At 40.9% G+C, this 20,382-nt stretch overlaps 1 protein-coding gene across 1 annotated transcript in view; it reads right to left on the reverse strand.

Annotated features, from left to right (window-relative positions):
• DNAJC1 (DnaJ heat shock protein family (Hsp40) member C1) overlaps positions 1–20,066 on the reverse strand; it is a 193,687-nt gene extending 173,621 nt beyond the window's left edge. Inside the window, exon 1 of the mRNA XM_084868533.1 lies at positions 19,587–20,066. Within this exon, the coding sequence (XP_084724659.1) occupies positions 19,587–19,784 (198 nt within the window). The 5' untranslated portion in view covers positions 19,785–20,066. The remainder of the gene's footprint in view (positions 1–19,586) is intronic.
• Positions 20,067–20,382: the final 316 nt, after the last annotated feature.

A 20,382-nucleotide genomic window follows, 5' to 3' on the forward strand; every position in this document is an offset into this window, starting at 1 on the left:
TCTTGCCTCCTTTGTCAAATATTGAGTGTAATGGCTTGGGTTGATTTCTGGGGTTTTTGTTCTGTTCCATTGATCTATATATCTGTACTTATGCCAGTACCAGGCTGTTTTGATTACAGTGGCTTTAGAATATAACTTGATATCAGTATTGTGATCCCTCTTAATTTTGTTCTTTCTCAAAATTGCTGTGGCTATTCGGAGTCTTTTTTGGTTCCATATAAATTTTTGGAGTATTTGTTATAGATCTGTGAAATATGTCATTGGTATTTTAATAGGGATTGCACTGAATCTATAGATTGCTTTGGGTAGGATGGACATTTTAATGATGCTAATCCTACCAATCCATGAACACGGTATATTCTTCCACTTGTTTATATTTTCTTCTACCTCTTTTTTCAATGCCCTTTAGTATTCCAAGTACAGGTCTTTTACCTCTTTGGTTAAGTTTATTCCTAAGTATCTTAATTTTTTGTTGCAATGGTACAGGTTATCATTAAAGGATTCCCTTAGATTAATAATTCAATATTAAAAAGATATATAATTACAAAATAAGTATGTTCCTCATATATAATGTGAACTGGTTATATTTAAATCCTGTGAATTCAAAATGTAAGGACCCTTTATCTTTTCTTGTAAATATGAACTGGGTATTTTTCCTTAAAATAAATAACTTAAAATACATTCCAAATATTACTCTATAAACTGCTTGAAGCTTTTTTCATTCATTTCATTGAAGCTAATATCTACTAAAATTATATGATATTAGTATTGCCCATCACATTGCCTATTGAAATGGTTGTTAGGGCAGTTTTGTTTTGTGAATCTTAAAGACTGAATATAAGAGAACATAATTTAAGCCCAGAAAGCGGAAGTCTTTCTAAGAGGTTTTTGAATGGTATTTACTTTCAGAGTCAACATGAAATTGCCTGCATATAATTTAACTTTAGAACTATTAATTTCCTCCATGAATGGTTTTTATGGCATGTACATGAGTTTCACTATCTTCCTACCTGGCATATTTTTCTAATTAGGCTCAAGACAGAGTTCAGGACTCCTCTGCGCATCTCCACTAGCAGGGCCATATATGTTATTCTGTGATCATGGATCTACTTATTGCCATTATCAAAACCTGGTGAGATCTGATTATTTTAGAAATGTTACTCTCCTGTTTTAGCACCCAAACTGGGGTAAGTCTCAGAATAGTGGACAAATATGGACATGGACTGAATTAAATGGTTTACTGACCCTTTCAATGCTTAAGTGACAGCCTCTTAAAGTTGTGAATAATAGGCCTGACTATACTTCCGGACAAAAGGTTCTTAGGTAATAGGAAAATAGGAATTAGAAAATAATAGTTATTACGAAAGAAACGCAGCTTTAATAACTATTCCAGGGTAAAAGAGCACTGCAAGTACTTGGGGGACCTGCTTCAAAACCCCACTCCAAACCTGTACTAATATGTACTAATGATAAAGAGAAAATTATAAACTTATAGCCATGATAAAAAAGGTAGTTCACAAAAACAAATGGAAACAAATAAAGCTTAAGCTATAAGCTTACTGAGCCCCCAACCTACACGCAGCAGAAGAAAAGAGAAGTTTGACTCACACAGTAATGAGGACTAAACGAAGCCTACAAAAGGCCTGGGCTCAGGGCCAGGCTCTCGGCTTGTAATCAATGGTTGCAGTGGGTCTCTACCACCTGTGGGAAAAAGTGTAAAAAGGTGAGAAGGCCAATGCCTGAGGCTACAACTTACAAAAATATTATGGATCTGAGATGTTAAGAGGCCAAGGTTTAAATTTCACAGCTGAGAATAGGCCAGGGGATCTGCAGGCTTGGTATCTAGATCTGCAATGGCCTCAATATAACCTCAGGAGGGAGCCCTAAGCTGCCTGTAAAAGACCTAGTTCTTGTCTCGTCTGTCAGGGAAAGGAGTAAAAGCCATAATAAAGCCCCTAGGGAGGGGTGAATAAAAAGAAAAGAGAAACTCCCACTAAAGATGAACCTGAAAACTAAAATTCTACCTAAAGAAATATAACGCCTTAATTATGAAAGAAAAATACTTTCCTTCAAGTTTAACCACCTATATATAGTTTCTTCAATAATAATCTAAAAATCTAAAACATTTTTATATCACAATGATAGATTTGAAGCAGACATACCCCGCAAACTGTACACTTAGGTCCTGTCTTAAGAATCCATAATAATTTCTGGGTACAGTTTTAATTAAATTAATCCTTTGGTCCATATTATGAAAGCTGGCATACCCCAAGTCATCTTAAGTTTTCAACTTCCAGAAATTTCCTGAGGTTGCCTTTGATGAGCTCAGGGCATTATTTATAGTAACCTAGAAACATGTTTAGTGTAGTTCCAAGACAACTATAACCAGAGTGCCAGGGTCATTCTAGGGTGGACTTATCTAAAGACTATAAAACAGCTGAAGTCGGTTTGGCTCAGTGGTAGAGCGTCGGTCTGCGGACTGAAGGGTCCCGGGTTCGATTCCGGTCAAGGGCATGTACATTGGTTGCGGGCACATTCCCTGTGGGGGGTGTGCAGGAGGCGGCTGGTCGATGTTTCTCTCTCATCGACGTTTCTAGCTCTCTATCTCTCTCCCTTCCTCTCTGTAAAAAATCAATAAAATGTATTAAAAATAAACAAATAAATAAAGAGCATGAAACAAAGGCCATTCAGCTTGCCTGTATTTTGTTTTTTATATCAATCTCTTGTTTATAAAATTCACAAAGATGTGGGGGAGAAAATAACCATGCAACAGACATATTATCATTCTTTCAACAAATATTAAAGGACTACTGTATAATGGGCAGTTGCTTGTATTTTTTTAAACTTTGAGGTATAATTATTACATAAGAAACCATGGTTACTTAACTCCACTGTTGTGCAGGGAATCAACAAGTAATTATTTATTTCCCTTGTGCATTTTATTTTACAGCATTACAGAAAAATAATTTAGAGGGAATATATATTCAGGTGTTTTTCAAAAGAGGACTGCAAATGAAGTTGAAAGTATTGATAGATATGAGAATTATCTAAAGACTTAACAGGTTAGTTCCCAATCCCCATTATTAGACATAAATAAAATGACCATCTGCTGGGAGGATTACAGAAGACATTCCTATTAAGAGTAAATAGGTTAAATATTGGTAATCTCTCCAACTTCAGGATTCTATTATTCTGGTTCTTCAACTTTTGTTTTTGTTGTTTCCCCCCTCAGGTTGAATTTTTAACACCTCTGACCCCAGTGCAATTTCTTTCTTAAACCAGGACTATTTAAAAAACAGTAGCTAGGTATAAGAACCAATGCTGTTAAGATCTACTTTTTTTCCCCCTCAGTTGCTTATGAATTACAAAAGGCAAAGACAAAAAATTTGGCAATTAATTATTCAGTCCAAAGGGAAGCAGTACTTACTAGGAAGCAGTACATGTAGAAGTGGCAGAGGTGGTTATTAAAAAAGGAAGGCTGGAATCCCTGATTGATATTATAAAGAGTTCAAAGAATGGCAAACAAATGGAACTGCATTTGTGAATCTCTTTTTTAAATCACTTAATTAAAGTTATTATTTATAATAATAAAAGTAGATGGCAGTGGAGAATACAGTGAATATTTATAGCTAGCAATATATTTGATGAATGAGTTTCAGACTAAATAGGGAGGATATGCAACCTCAAAGTTAAAATTACAAAGTAAAAACTGGTGAATTCTTGATCAAAGCACCCTTAAAGACATAATATGTTAAGTTAATAACATTTTAGGAGTTGCAAAATACAACAGACAAGTCAGCAAAAGTAAATGACCAATTTGAATTAAATTGTTTGCCTTTGCAGACGGCCTTTATACACATTCAGAACCTCTTGTCCTTATTAGAGCAGCATGACCTATACCAATAGCCTTTACAGGTAAAAAAATAATAATAATAAAATGGACAAAATGTACAGATAACTAATTAGAAAGATGATATCTAGCACAATCTAAAAGAAAGCAACAAAAAGTACAGTGGGTTAAAAATGGAGGTGGAAATGGAGGGGGAGGAGGAGGAGACTACAAACTACTACTATATCTGACAAAATAGAAACAATAATCAGTGATTTTATTTAAAATCTAGTGGCCAGGTGCACAAAATTCGTGCGGAGGGTGGGGGGGGGGGGCGCGAGAAAAGAGGGTCCCCTCAGCCCAGCCTACACCCTCTTCCAATCAGACATCCCTCTCACAATCTGGGCTGGCTCCTAACCACTCACCTGCCTGCCTGCTTGATCACTCCTAACTACCTCTGCCTGCCCCTAACTACCTCTGCCTGCCTGCCTGATCACACCCAACTGCCTGCCTGATCTCACCCCCAACTGCCCTCCCCTGCCAGCCTGATTATCCCTAACTGCCTCTGCCTCAGCCCTCACCACCATGGCTTTGTCTAGAGGAAGTCAGATGTCCAGAAGATGGCTAGTGGACCCAGTCTAATTAGCATATTATCCTTTTATTAGTATAGATAGATTATATAGGATAGGATTGCTTAAATAGGAGGGGGGAGACTTTTTCAGCAGGAGATGCTCTTGGCAGACAAAAATACATAATCCCTATATCTGGACTGAAAGACAGCCATATGCAGTATACTGCCAAACCAGTCATTAAAAATTGAATCACTTTCTTACACCTTACACCAAACGGTTGTTGCCCTTAAAACCCCTCCTCAGCCCCCACCCTAGGTTCTGCCTTCGCAGTTCACCCAGATTAGGTTTTGATTGGTCGGTTTCTATGCCAGTTAGTGTCAAAAGCTCAGCCTCCTAGGCAGCCATTGGCTCCTGACAGTTCACCCAAATTTGGTTCTGATTGGTTAGTTTCTATGCCAGTCAGTATCTCCAAGCCTACCTCTGGACCTGATTAGAGAGGCAGGGTTGATCAGCAGCTGCCCCAGGCTGCTGGCAGGCCCAGAGAGAGAGAGAGAGAGAGAGAGAGGCATGGCTGCTGGAGAGGCCCGGAGAGAGAAGCAGGGTCTGATTCGTAGCTCTGTGGAAGCTGCTGATCAGCTCTTGGCCACCTCCCCCTCCCCGCCAGGTTCACCAGCAGCCACGCAGTTCAGCCTGTTCACCAGTCCCCACCCACCTGAGCCTGCTGCATGCAGCCTGGCATTCGGTCATCCCTTCAGTCGTTTTGGACATTACAGACCCTGGCTCTTTAGATAGATAGATAGATATTTAGATGTATCTTCTCTATATAATAAAAGACTAATATGTAAATTGTCCCCTCAGGAGTTCGACTGACTGGGAGTTCAACCACTTACTATGACGTGCGCTGACCACCAGGAGGCAGCACGAAACAAAGGAAGACTCTGGCCAGCAGTTGGCAGATGGGGAAGGCAGGCCCCGATCAGCCATGATTGCCGGCCAGGCCTAGAGACCCTACCTGTGCACCAATTTCATGCACCAGGCCTCTAGTATCTATATACAACAGAGGAATGTTAATTCTCTAAGGCTATGCTATTCAGTATGGTAGCCAACAGCCATATTTGAGCATTCTAAATGTGCAAGGCAAGTCAGAAACCAAATTTTTTTATTTTATTTAATTAGTTGATACTCAAATTTTAAAATAATACTTGATTCAGTTAATGGAAAGTATGGAGTTTGATTCTTCAGCTTGGAAGAATTTGGATATATTAATCTACTTATTAGTTACACATCCTATAAAAATATCAATACAGATCAAGTATTTTCAATCAAAACTTGGTCTCTAAATTAAAGTGTACTAAAAATATAAATGCAAACTACATATCAAATTTTGAACGCTTAGTAAAAAAGCTAGAATGTGAAATATCTCAATAATATATAAAAATGTGACTACAGCCAAAACCAGTTTGGCTCAGTGGATAGAGCGTCAGTCTGCAGACTAAAAGGCCTCAGGTTCGATTCCAGTTAAGGGCATGTACCTTGGTTGCGGGCACATCTCCAGCATGTGAGAGGTGTGCAGGAGGTGTGCAAGAGGTGTGCAGTGGGGGGTGTGCAGGAGGCAGCTGGTCGATGTTTCTCATCAATGTTTCTAGCTCTCTATCCCTCTCCCTTCCTCTCTATAAAAAATCAATAAAATGTTTTTTTTTAAATGTGACATCTTGAAATAATATTTTGATACATTAAATAAAATATTAAAATTAACTTCACCTGTTTTTTACGTTTTTAAATGCAGCTTTTAGAAAATTTAAAATTATATATGTTGCTTGTATTACGCATCTATTGCATAATGCTACTCCAGGGAGATCAATGCCTTGAAAAATCTGTCATCTGTCAAAAATCTGAAATAGCCCTACCCCGTTTGGCTCAGTGGATAGAGTATCAGCCTAGGTACTGAAGGGTCCCAGGTTTGATTCCGGTCAAAGTCACATGTCCGGGTTGTGGGCTCAATTCCCAGTAGTGGGTGGGTGCAGGAGGAGGCAACTGATCAATGATTCTCTCTCATCACTGGTATTTCTCCTCTCTCTCTCTCTCTCTCTCTCTCTCTCTCTTTCTCTCCTCCCTGAAGTCAATAAAAACATGTTTTTAAAAATCTCAAATATGTCAGTCATGATTTAGAAATTACATATTACCTTATCTCTTAATGTAAAAAAAATTACTCTAGAGACTCAGAATTTGTATATATATGTATTCCAAAGTCATTTGAATTATCTTTACACAGAGGATTGTTAAACATCATTAAAGTATTCCTTTATGCAAACTATGGTAATGTTTAATGGCCATTCCACCATCCAGAATATGTAATCAAGTAACTTAGGGTTGCTAATTTATCAGCCACATCTTCATTCCTTTTATACCCAGATTCTTTTGCTTCTGCGAGGGCTAATAAGGATCTTTAATATAGTAAACATTTTGATAAAAACTAATCCTTTATAATAAAACCCTAATATGCAAATTGACCAATCAGAATGACCAGCGGAACAACCAGTCACTATGACACACACTGACCACAGGGGGTGCACCACTCAGCCAGAAGCCAGGCTCACAGGTGGCGAGCACAGCAGTGGTGGCAGGAGTCTCTCCCACCTCCGCTGCAGGCGGGCAGTAAGGAGCGAGGGGTCCCAGACTGCGACCAGGGGATCCGGCCTAAGCTGGCAGGTGGACATCCCCCAAGGGGTCTTGGTCTATGAGAGGGCGCAGGCAACCCCATGTACCCAGTGCGTGAATTTCATGCACCGGGCCTCTAGTATTTTACATATACTGGTATTTAAATTTTTTCCTGGGAGAAAAAAATAATTGTGAGACACACTGGAGTAAACTGCTAAGGCCATCAAGGGAGGGCATCACTACATCAGCACAGTTGCTTGCAGTACACCAGGTGGGAAGCTCGGTCTTAAAGGTCCCTTCAAAACACTGCAAAAAATCTGACTCGTATTTTATTTGCACTTGACTCATATTTTATTCTTATTTATGCCTACAGTTGCAAAAATACAACCCCTCTATATTTTTAATGACAATATCCAACACACGCCACAAGATGGAGATATTACTCCATTACTATTTATGTTTGTATTTATGCTTTTTCCCCCCCAATGTACACTTCCCTCTCCCTGTGAATTGTCTATTTTCTCCCTCAGTTGCATATTCAGCTACCAAAATCTACCCCTAACATTTATTCTGGCTTCTCTGCCACTCTGCTCTACATAACTTTATTATGGAAATATTATATAATGAATACTTTTGTGATACCTGTTTTCAATATTAAAAGCAAGCAGATAGCCCTGGCTGGTGTGGCTCAGTTGGTTAAGCATCATCCTACGCACTGAAAAGTCAACGGTTTGATTCCAGGTCAGGGCACATGCCCAGATTGCGAGCTTGGTCCCTGGTTGAGGTTAGTAGGGGAGGCATCTCTCTCTTTAATAGAAACATATTTTTTAAAATGTGTTTTTTTTAGAAAAGCAGGCAGATAATTACAATATTTTCTTCTAGCTTCGTGATTTTTAACCAGTGTGCCACAAAAAAAGTTAAAACACGCAATACCTGACTATTTAGTCGGGGAACTGTCCTCATTTTTCCTTAGATTGTCAAATAAAAAGATCGGTAACAGCAAACACAACAATAGCCATCTGGTGTGAAGGATTAATTATACCTATTTTTGTCAGATCAGCAAAAAATACAGTATATCTTTTGGTGTGCCACAGAATTTTAGTAATTAGTTGATGTGTGCTCTGCAATGAAAAAGGTTGAAAATCACCATACTAGCTCAATATTTTCTCATTTCTCTAAAATTAAGATAATTTTTATTTGTACATTTTTCTCTTATATGTAATAAAAAGTTGCTACCCACAAAGTAGTAAGTACTCCAAATGTTACTTACTGAAATATATTCAGTTATTTTGTAAGGCTATAAATTTACTTCACATTGATATCCCTCTAAACTTCTCTGGACCTCTTCTTTGAGTAGGCCTCAAACCAGTTTCTGAGCCTTATGTGAAATTTATATTTAGATTCTTATTTACCCAACCTTGCTAACCCAATTTAGTCACCAAATTTAGTTCCAAATGATTATTAGCTACAAACAAATATCAAATCCATCTTAAAAGATTTACTATTGAGGGTAATATGCTTTGAAATTTAAAATAAGTTTCAATGATGTTTTGAGAGATGGCAGCATTGTTGAAAACCTATAAAGCTTTCCACAATAACTAATTTCAAGATCAATCTAATTTACTAAGTTAAGCCTTATTATACTTTCAAAGATGTGATACAAAATATCACACATTAGTTCTGTATAACTATTTATTATAGAACAATATAGGATTGCAATTATTTGAACTTTATAAAATGTCTCAACTAAAACACTTTATTTAAACACAGGAAGTCTATTTCCTATCACAGGTAAAAAGATCCATATGAAACAGAAATTGATATGATATACTTAACTCCAAGTAAAATAACAATTTTCAATGATCCTACGTGATACATATATATTAACTTCCTTAAATCAAGTTTAATTGCCAACTATTAACCCCAAAACACTAACTTAAAAGTAAAAAAGAACATAGTTACTAATCTTTTACCTATTAAGTAAAAGTATGGTCACTGAAAATAACTGTTAATAAGATGTGCAATTTAAAAAATCCAAAATGTCAGAGACTTCTTGGTATGTACAAATTCAATTTGTTCTGGGATAGCTTCCTTGACCTAATCCATTTTAATGGTATAAAGTCCTTACGTATTGGCTAGAAATGAGATGTCTCTACCTTCCTTGGCAGACATGTAAGTGGACCCTGGGATTTCTCTGCAGCCTGTTCACATCTTTCCAGTAAATGATAAAAATGACCTATCTGGTGTTAAATCATTGTGACTACAGCACACAATACATGCCGTAGGGTCTCATGGAGCTTTTCAAAAATTCTTGCGCTTTACATAATCAGGAGTTGTATTACAGGTGTGGGCAAAAGTAAGCTTACAGTTTTAAGTATGCAAAATAGTTTATTCTTGTATTATTTACTAAGTATTGTATTATTCATTTGTATTACAGCTGTAAACTCACCTTTGCCCAACCCTGCATTACAGAATTTAACTGGGGAAATTACTCCCCTTTTTAATCTTAGTGTTAGTTCTTAGTGGCATTTTAATACTGCTGCTTATACTATGACATGCCCTTTAATTTGTGATTTTAGACTTTTACCTTTATTATTTAATTCAAATTATATTAACTAACTGAGTTTTATGCTTACAACTCACTGGCACTATAATGTGCAACCGTCTATTAATGAAGCATATTGTTTTATACACATGCTCTCTCTAACATGAGGGAATCAGGCAACATGTGTGATGATTACATATGAGATTCCAGTTGCTGAATGATGGCAATCAGAAACACTTGAATAAGTGAATTATTCCTAACTTTAATTTAGTATTAAGAAGAGTGGGAATGAGACAAATTCTCAATTAAATTTCTAATGAAATCCTAATGACACTCTTACACACAAATTTCAGTAAATATAAAAAACTAATATTTAGCTCTTAAAATGAAACACTAAGATGTAACTTAAAACACAGCAATCATATTTTTTTCATTTGTATAGGATTAGGCTTTCAAAATTAAGTGTTTTGATGAAATAAAGACTTTTGAAATATTTGACTTCTAGCTTCCTGCTTCACCCAATCAGAGGTTTCTCTTCTCACTGCACATCTAGATACAAGAAAGGCTTTGGAAACGTTTTTAATTCTGGGTGAAATTAACTAATGGTATTACTGCCAAAATAGACCCAGTAATGCCTGACTTACAAAGAGATCCCCAGGACGGTAAGAGGATTTCTGTCCCATCAGCTCTCTCCATAAAATTTTCACAATAGATTTACTTTGCCCCATAAAATATGCCCAGGCAGCCTCCACTAAATAGTGTAGACATCAGAAAAATAAATCAATTTTATGATTATCCAATTTGATGAAAATGTATATACAATTAAATAAGTTTTTACTCAGCTCTAACTCTATACATGATATGCCTAACATCAGCAATAAGTGACTGGAAAGTTATCTACTATTCCAGATTTTATATCTCTCCCTCACTCCAAATTAACAAATAATTTTGGACTCCACAATGAAAATGGGGAAGCTGTTATTACACGACATGGATTTATAAGGGACCAGACTCACTGAAGGAAGACTATATCCAACTAATACCAGACGCTCAGTGGAATCCACAATAAGAATCATTGTAGATAACTGATAATCACAGGACAGGTTCACCAGTCAATTATGAAAGAGATCTTCATCTTTATGTTTAAAAAGGACTATGACCAGGATTGAGAAGCCCCATTAATGACTTCATGCTTTTTTCCCATCCAAAAAAACTGAGACAGAAATCAGAAATCAGGCAGATGGAAATCAAATATTACATTTATGGCTGAAAAGCTACTGAACAATTTAGATTAGGTATGGGGGCCAAATGGGCTCGCTAGCAATGTTTGCCCTTGCCTCTCCAGTCCAGACTTTGAGGCAGCACACATCTCCTATGAATAATTTGAAACATGGGAGAGAAAGTTGTCCAGGATAATTGCCTTACTGGTTTAGAGCAGAGAAGAGACTGATTACCATGTTCAGAGCTTTTTGACTGATCAGCTCTCTCCAATCAAGAAAAACAGACCAAAGTCACTCATTCCTCCTTGGAGAGATGAGAGAGAAATGCCAGGAGATAGCAGTTTCTTCAGGGAAGTCCCTCACCACCTGATTATGGGGTGGCTGGATAGTAATTGTCCCTCCTTTAAACAGGCTGCTTAGTCTGTACATTTGAAATACAGATTGAAAGAGTGTAAAAGCTTTATTCATTCTGATTAAAAATTAAAATCCAATATTTTTATAAGCACATGGCACTAACTTTTCTTCTTTTAAAACTAAGTTCCAGCATTCATTTAAATGTAAGGATGAAGTTGTAAAAATTTTTATGAGCGCTCCAACCAGTTTGGCTCAGTGGATAGAGCATCAGCCTGCGGACTCAAGGGTCCCAGGTTCGAATCTGGCCAGGGGCATGTACCTTGGTTGCAGGCACATCCCAAGTGGGGAGTGTGCAGGAGGCAGCTAATTGATGTTTCTCTCTTAATGTTTCTAACTCTTTCTCCCTCTCCCTTCCTCTGTAAAAAATCAATAAAATATATATTTTTAAAAATTTTATGAGAAAGGAGCACATTTTCTAGGTCTATTAGTAGGAATCAGTAATTGCTGACTGGCACCACAAAGATTACTCTGATTTCATCAGAAAGTAAACACTGAAACATTTCAAATAACTTGTCACAATTTCAAGTAAAAAAATTTTTTTAAATATATTTTATTGATTTTTTTTACAGAGAGGAAGGGAGATAGAGCTAGAAACGTCGACGAGAGAGAAACATCGACCAGCTGCCTCCTGCACACCCCCTACCAGGGATGTGCCTGCAACCAATGTACATGCCCTTGACTGGAATCGAACCCGGGACCTTTCAGTCCGCAGACCGACGCTCTACCATTGAGCCAAACTGGTTTTGGCTCAAGTAAAAAATTTTAAAAAATCAATGCGATGTATTGTTGGCTAGAATACTGCACAAAGTATAAAAAAAGTCATGGCCCAAATAGACAATGAAAAACACACAGAATTGCCATTGACCTACAAGAAATACAGATGTCAAGAACGAAGAGACAGCGCAGGTAAACACTCCTAAATGGCTGCCGTGCACAATTTAAAAAAAAACTATAAAACCAACGTCTCTCTTCCAAATACCAAGGGAAAGATGATTGAGAGGAAGCCCTGAAACTAGACTGAAAGAGAAAGAGGAGAATCCAGGGCACAAGCGCTGAAAAACTGAGGTGGGGGGCGTGGACATGATACGGGCTGGCGGAGGGCCGTGCTTTCTTCAACCCGAAGAGAGACAAGCTCCCGATCGCTCTGAAATCCAGTTTCTGGGGAGAGGCTAGACTGTCTGCCAAAGGGTCAGAAAGTGAGGCTGGCTTGCTTGAAGAGCTGAGATTGTTTGCTGTGCTGTGGTGCGAGACGCAGGGAGAAGGGGAGATGCGGGGAAATGGGACGCCATCGGAGAGGTGGCAGACGATGGTGGTGGAAGGGCAGCTATCACTGTTGGCCACGCCCCAGCCTAGTGATGCCCTGAGAGTCCGTCCTGAGATTCTGCCCTGCAAAACCTACAAACACACAAAGCTCCAAGCAGTGGCTTTGCATATGAATGGCCCTCTCTGTTGCAGTTTAGCAAAATTGCAACCTGGGGCAAACAGATCCAAGAAGGACAGGATTGTGGTTCACGCTGTAGCTCCCGAGACTGTACTGGCCTCAGACAGTAGCTGAACTGCACCTCATTGAGACCCAGAAACCAGAGTTCTAGTGCTCAGTTTCAATCCCTCACACCCATAAGTGACATATTCGGGAGATGGTCTCAGTGAGCACCAAAGCCCCACTGAAACAAGGCTTGTCTCCAGCGCAGCAGTTCTTTTTTTATGGACACAGCAGGTCCTCACAGACAATTGGCTTGGAGGTCAATTCCTCCCAGTGTACCAACAGCAATCAAGGCTTAATTACACCAAGACTTTGCACTAAGCCCACAAAGGGATATATACCAAAAGCAACCACCTCAGGTGATTGGGGAAGCTGAGCTACTGACCCCTATAGGTCACCGACCACATAAAGCCACTTAATCAACACAGGGAGGCAGCCAAAATGAGAAGACACAGAAGCATGACATGAATGGGAGAGATAGAGGAGAGTAAACTACTGGATGACACACAGTTCAGAATCACATTTATAAGATTACTCAAGAATCTTCTAAAAAACCTTTGAGAAACTTGATGAGACCTCCAAGAAGGTTAGTGAGACCTTCAAGGACCTTAATGAGAATACCAAAAAAATGGAAAAGGACCAGTCAGAAATTAAGCATACATTGTCTGAACTAAAGTATATACAGAAACTCAACTATAGATCAACGTACCCCAAGAATCAAACCAAAGATCTGGAATATAAGGAAGAAAAAATCACCCAACCAGAGAGGCAAAAAGAAAGAAGAATCCAAAAGTGTGAGGATAGTGTAAGGAGCCTCCAGGACGACTTAAAGCGTACCAACATCCGGGTTTTTGGGGTGCCAGAGGAGAGCGAGCAGGATATTGAAGGCTTAATGGAAGAAATAATGACAGAAAACTTTCCCCACCTGGTGAAAGAAATAGACCTACAAGTTCAGGAAGCGCACAGGACCCCAAACAAGAGGAATCCAAAGAGGACCACTCCAAGACACAGCATAATTAAAATGCCAAGAGCAAAAGACAAAGAGAAAATCTTACAAGCAGCAAGAGAAAAAGAGCTAGTTACCTACAAGGGAGTAACCATACAACTGTCAGCTGATTTCTCAACAGAAACTATGCAGGCCAGAGGGGGGGTCGCAAGAAGTATTCAAAATGATGAACAACAAGAACCTACAACCAAGATTACTCTACCCAGCAAAGCTATCATTCAGAATTGAAGGTCAGATAAAGAGCTTCACAGACAAGAAAAAGTTAAAGGAGTTCATCAACACCAAACCAGGATTACATGAAATGTTGAAGGGCATTCTTTAAGAAGAGGAAGAAGAAGAAAAAGGTAAAGGTAAAAAATTATGAACAACAAAAAGGCATCAAATACATACCTACCAACAAGCGAATCTAAAAATTAAAAAAATTAAAAAAATCTGAAGAACAAAATGGACTGGTGAATATAATAGAATCAGGCACATAGAAAGGGACTGGACTAACAATTCACAGGGGGAAAGGGGTCTGAGGGGTGCGGGAAGAGATTGGATAAAAATCTTACATCTATGGATGAAGACAGTGGCGGGGGTAAGGGTGTGGGGTGGGGTTGGGAATCAGGTGGGGGGGGGCGAGGAACACCTGTAATAATCTGAACAATAAAGATTTATTAAAAAAAAAAAATTTAAAAAATAAATAAATAAATAAATAAATAAATAAATAAATACAGGTGTCCAAGGAACAGCTGTTAGATGAAATAGAACTACTATGTGGGGACCTAGAATGTAAGTTACAAATGGAAGATATTTCAGTAACACATCCTTTTTCCTACACTCCCCTAATCTTTCACCCTATCTCCTCTGAAAAGATGCAATATCCACCCTAGCAGGTTTGGCTTAGTGCAGTGTTTCCCAAACTTCTCTCATGATGAGAATAGTGGATAGAGTGTCATCAGCCTGTGGACTGAAGGGTCCCAGGTTCAAATCTGGTCAAGGGCACGCATTTAGGTGGCAGGCTCCTCCCCGGCCCAGGCCCTGGTCAGAGTGTGCAGGAGGCAACCAATCCATGTGTTTCTCTCACACATCGTTATTTCTCTCTGTCCTTCCCTTTCTTCAACTCTCTCTAAAAATCAATGAAAAAAATAAAATAAAATAAAATAAAATAAATAATAAATAAAAATCAATGAATACAGATAAGAATTTAAAAAAAAAAGCAATACCAAGTTGGAATTTCCTATGAATTTGAAATCTAAGAACACAAGAGATTCCTTCACTGTATGAAGGCTATATATAAAGCATTACCTAAAGAAGGTATCACATGTTCTAAAAATGAGGCCACTAACTTACCCAAGGTTGTGAATCAGAAAGTGGTCAGGCCCAAGCTCTTAAAGTAATTGACTGTTCTAATTATAGTTTATGGAGTAACTAAGCTAACTATCCTAAACTTGGAAGAAAGGGGATATAATGAACGCCACATTCAGTCACTATCCCTGGCTTCTAGTTTGAGGTATAATCATCTTAAAATGTTTATATTAATTGTCTCCAATTCTTCCCCTTGCTTCTCTCCTGAACCCGGACACTAATCTTATCACTCTGCTGAAACAGTTTTTGCTGGGGTAGCCAATGACCTCCACACTATTAGACTGAAGAGCCAATTCTCAGAATTCATTTTATTTGAATAATCATCAGTATTTAACCCAGCTGGTCACTTTCTCCTCTAAAATACTTCTTTATTTGACTTGAAAGAGACAGTATTTTCTTGATTTGCCTCCTACTTCACTGGCTGCTCCTCTTCCATCTCCTATGCTGGTTCCTCTCCATCCCCTGACTGTAACAGTTTGGAATCCTCAATACTTAGCTCCCAGACCTCTCTTTCCTCTCTTTCCACTCACTCCCCTGGTGAACTTGCCCAGTTGTTTGACTTCAAATTACCGTCTAATGCCAGGGATCCCAAATTTATATCTACAGTCCAAACCTTTCTCCTTATAGCTGCAGACTTAAATAGCCATCTGAATGTTGAATAGATGCCTCAAATTTAGCATGACCCCACGTGCAGTGACAGTATAGCCAAGGGTTCAGTGAGCCTGAGCAGGGGTGACGAAGGATGGAGAAATGACAAAGAGAAAAAGATGGTTCTAGTGGATCTTCTGTGCCTGGCTAAGGCCACAGAATAGATCCAGACTGCAAGCTGATGGTTAATTTTATAGTCAAGGACAAATAAGGTAATTTACAATGTTGTTGTAAGTTTCACTTCTTTTGGCAGCACTTGCTGCCCCCCCCCAGCCCCCCCCCCCCCCCCCCCAACACACACAGCCCACTAGCTACCCAGGAAAGATCTAGGGAGCAGTTATAAGATCAAGCTTAATTATGCTTAGAGGACTGTGTCCCCCAAGCTGGGACTTGTTTGTGACTTTGCCAGCAGGTCAGTCCTAGGCTTAACCCTGTAACCGCTTCCTATAACCCCAAACCAAATTCCTGATTTCCCCCCGACTAAATATGTTTCTATCCCAGGCTTTTCCATCTTAGTAAGTGGCAACTGCAATTACACAAATACTTACGGTATTCAATTACTGACATCAAAAGCTTTAAAGTTATCCTCAATTCTTGTTTCTCTCACATCCCACATTCAATCAATAAAATCCTGCCAGCTGTATTTTCCAATTAATTTCAAAATCTGACTACTTTACACCACCCAGGTACAATCTATATTCTACACCATAATTATCCTTCTAAATAGCCAATGACGTACATACAGACGATCCTCAACACAAAGTGTTATTTTAAATTTAAGTCAAACCATGTACCTCCTTCCGTTTTATACCCCCCCCCCCCCCAATGAGATCCCAACTTACTTGTAATTAACTAGAGGCCCTATGCACAAAATTTATGTACTCAGGGGGGTCCCTCAGCACGGTGGGGAGCAGGCCTAAGCAGGCAGTTGTACCGTGTTTCCCCGAAAATAAGACATTCTCTGAAAATAAGACCTAGCGCATGGAAAGATAAGACATCCCCTGAAAATAAGACCTAGTGCAACTTTGGGAGAAAAATTAATATAAGACACTGTCTTATTTTCAGGGAAACAGGGTACATCCTTAGTGCTGCTGCAGCTGTGCTCACCAGCTGTGAGCCCTGCTCAGGGCTTCTGGCTGAGTGGCACTTCCCCTGTGGTAACACACTGACCACCAGGTGGCAGCTCCTGTGTTGAGTGTCTGCCCGCTGGTGGTCAGTGGGTGTCCTAGCAACCAGCAGTTCCTCTGTTTGGTCGATTTGCATATTAGCCTTTTATTATATAGGATAGCCAAAGTCCTTATAATGTCTTACAAAGCCCTACAAGATCTTCCCCTAACTCCATCACTCTGATCACATCTCCTATCACTGTTCTCCTTCACCCTGCTCCAGATACACTGGCTGCCTTGCTGTTCCTCAAACTCTAGCCAAGCTCTCGCATCAAGGTCTTGGCACTCAACCGTCTGCCTTCTTCAAATGCTCTTCCACTAACCCGCCTGGCTCACTTCCTTACTCCCTTTAAAGGCCTTCTCTGACCATCTGACATGTATAATTACTTATTTGATTATATTACTACTAGAGGCCCAATGCACAAAACTCATCACTCGAGGGGGGGAGGGTCCCCACAGCCTGGCCTGCACCCTCTCACAGTCCGGATGTCCGACTGGCAGCTCAGGCCCGCCACCAGGGCTGTCAGTCGGACATCCTTAGCACTGCTGCGGAGGTGGAAGAAGCTCCGCCACGGCCGCTCTGCATGCCAGCTGTGAGCCTGGCTTCTGGCTGAGCAGAGGGAAGAACACTGACCACCAGGGGTGCGTGTTGACCACCAGGGACAGCTCCTACGTTGAGGAGGAGCCACTCCCCTGGTGGTCAGTGCGCATCATAGTGACCAGTTGTTCCATGGTTTGGTCGATTTGCCTATTAGCCTTTTATTATATAGGATTATATAGAATGTGTTTCCCCTTACTAAATTGTGAGTTTTATAAGGCTCAGGTTTCATATTATACACCAACCAACTCCCATTGCTTAAAATGTATGTAGTAGGTGTCAAATAAATCTCTGTTGAACGGACAACAAAGCTGATGAGTGTATAGAGCCAGGTCACCAACCTACTTTGTCTTGGTCCCTCATGTCTGGCTAGTCACCAAAAGATTGGTTGGCTCTGGCCTGAAAATTACACTTTAAGACACAAACGACAGGTTGCATTTGTCTTTTAACAAATTTTTGGTCCTCTGAAAGTCTTCCAAGAAAGTTAAGATTCAGTGTAATGTAGAGAACTAGTTCCCATCAGTTTCTCTGCTTAGGTAGAATAAGATTTATTCTTCCATGGCTGGGTAAAGAAACACAAATTAAAACAATTTTTGGATCCTTTTCAAATTCTACTTAAACAGAGAATGCTCTTGATTATCTATGCTTCTTTATTTTTCATCTTTGCTCTGGTTGTTCCACACTGCCTAACTCTGCAAATTAAATTGCGTGAAATTATAAACAAAAATTCTATGAGCATTCACATGCAAGCTAAATTGCATAATCCAAAATTTAAGCCACAGCTACTAAATTTTTGTATTCTCTTAAAGGGGCTTAATTTTCCAGGAATAATTGGAAAGCATCTCCAAGATCTTTGGAAAGGTTATATATATGTATAAGACTCTTCGTAGCTACAGAATTTAATCAATCATGATAAATTCTAACAAATATTATCAATATTAAAGGCAATCTTAAAAGCCTTTGGTTATTTTTACTGACTTTTGCATCATTTACTCACTGTAATGAATTATATTTGTCTATGAGCGGGAAGATAATGAATACAGACAGTACATAACTGTTTGCACCTATGAATTTGGAGTGTGAATGCTTATACTTTAGAAACTTTTACCAAAAAAAATAAAATTCGTTAAAATCATAGTGCAACAGTTAAATTATATTTAAGTGAAAAGTAATTTTCCATTTAGTGTTAAGCTCCATAGTTCACATATATAGGGCATATCTAGTCATGTGAAGTGTAACTTGAATGACAATTATTGGTAAAAACTTAAAATGTTTTTTTCACCCCATAATTATTCAAAGCACTGCATGCCGGGCTCAGTCAGATCGTGTGAAATCCTGTCTTTCTCCACCCCGTATGCCATCAGATAAAGACTAGCTACCTTCCTTCACTGACCACTCACAGGTAGAAAGAAGTACAGGGCAACAAACGGCCTTGACAGGTTAAACTTCCAAGATTTTTTTTAAAAAAAAGGAAACCAAAGACATCATCCTGAGTACTGGTTGGGCCTCTCTCTTCCTTGAACAGCTCAAGTGCCTCTACTGCCCCCCCAAAACTTAGTATTTCTTTGCATGGGTTCTAGGACCAAGGTAGCGTCAGCTTCCTCCAGACTTCTAAGCTGGGATACCAACCCCCACCCGACAGGCTCAACAGATTCCCAAGTCCAGTGCAAGGAAAACTTCTGCAACACAGGCGCCGACCGACCAAAAGGCATTCCGATCGCCCGGGGAAGGCGGAGGAGGGCAGGCAGCTAAAATGAGCAGAGGAATGTGTACCTGGGCAGGTGAAATTTCAGTGACACGTGACTGCTCTTCCCCGCACACCCTCTTCCTTCTTCCCGTACAAGGAGGGGTGGCAGGGTCTCCCCCAGACGGCGGAGGGAAGGGAGGGGATTGCCGCCCGGCTGGGGCGCCCTGAGCCTCAAACTGAGACCGCGGCCTGAGGAGGGGAGCGGGCGGCGAGGACCCGAGAACCCGGTGGCCGAGCCCGGCCGCAGCGCCCGCTCCGCGGAGGAGCCGCCCCACCCCCTCCGCTCCGCCGGGACCGCACGCGCCTCCGCCCGGAGCTGCCGCCGCCGGGCGGGCAGGGGCCCCGCTTACCTGCTGCACCCCGAGGAACTCGTAGAAGTTGAGCTGCACCTCCTCCACCAGGTCAAACAACTCCAGGTCCCCGCTCTCCCAGCCGCGCGCCGGCCCCGCGGCCGCCAGCAGCAGCAGCAGCAGCAGCAGCGTCAGCGGCGGCGAGACGCGCCCGGGGCGCCGCGGAGGCCCGGCCGGCCTGGGGCCGGGAGCCGCCATCGCCCCGGGCCCGGAAAGGTCACCCGGCACGCCGCGCCGCCGGCCGGGACCGGGGACGTGGCGGGCGGCGCGGGGTGTGTGGTAGACGGCGGCCGCGGTCCGGAGCTCGGGCAGCCGCCCTGAGTGTCCCGCCCGGCGGCGGGCAGGAGGGCGGGAGCCTGCGGCGGCGGCGGCGGCGGCCGGGGCGCGGGGGGCTACCGCGGGCCGGACCCTCAAGCCCGGGCCTAGAACAGCTGGAGCACCAGCCCGGGAGCTAAGGTTGCCGAGGGGGAGGGGCTTCCCCTCGTTTTAACCTATTCCAGGCCTCGCTTCCTGTGACATCACGTCTCCTAGCAACCGCCGGGGAGGGGGCGTGGCCGGAAGTGGGGAAGCCGGTTGCCCCAGATCTGGGCCTCGGAAAGAGGCTTCTCTGCAGCTGATTCTCCCTGAAGAGGTGGCTTGTGTTTTCACAGATTGAGACGCATCGCACATGGACTTGGAACATCGCAAGTATAAATCTCCCCCTGAAACAGCTACCTTCTTACCCTTCCCCGGATACAGGAAACTAAAAACATATATGAAAACTGATTTATTAATTATGGCTCTTTCCATACATTTC

This window comes from Pipistrellus hanaki (genome assembly GCF_964339955.1).
Source record: "Pipistrellus hanaki genome assembly, chromosome: 1".
Lineage (NCBI taxonomy): Eukaryota > Metazoa > Chordata > Mammalia > Chiroptera > Vespertilionidae > Pipistrellus > Pipistrellus hanaki.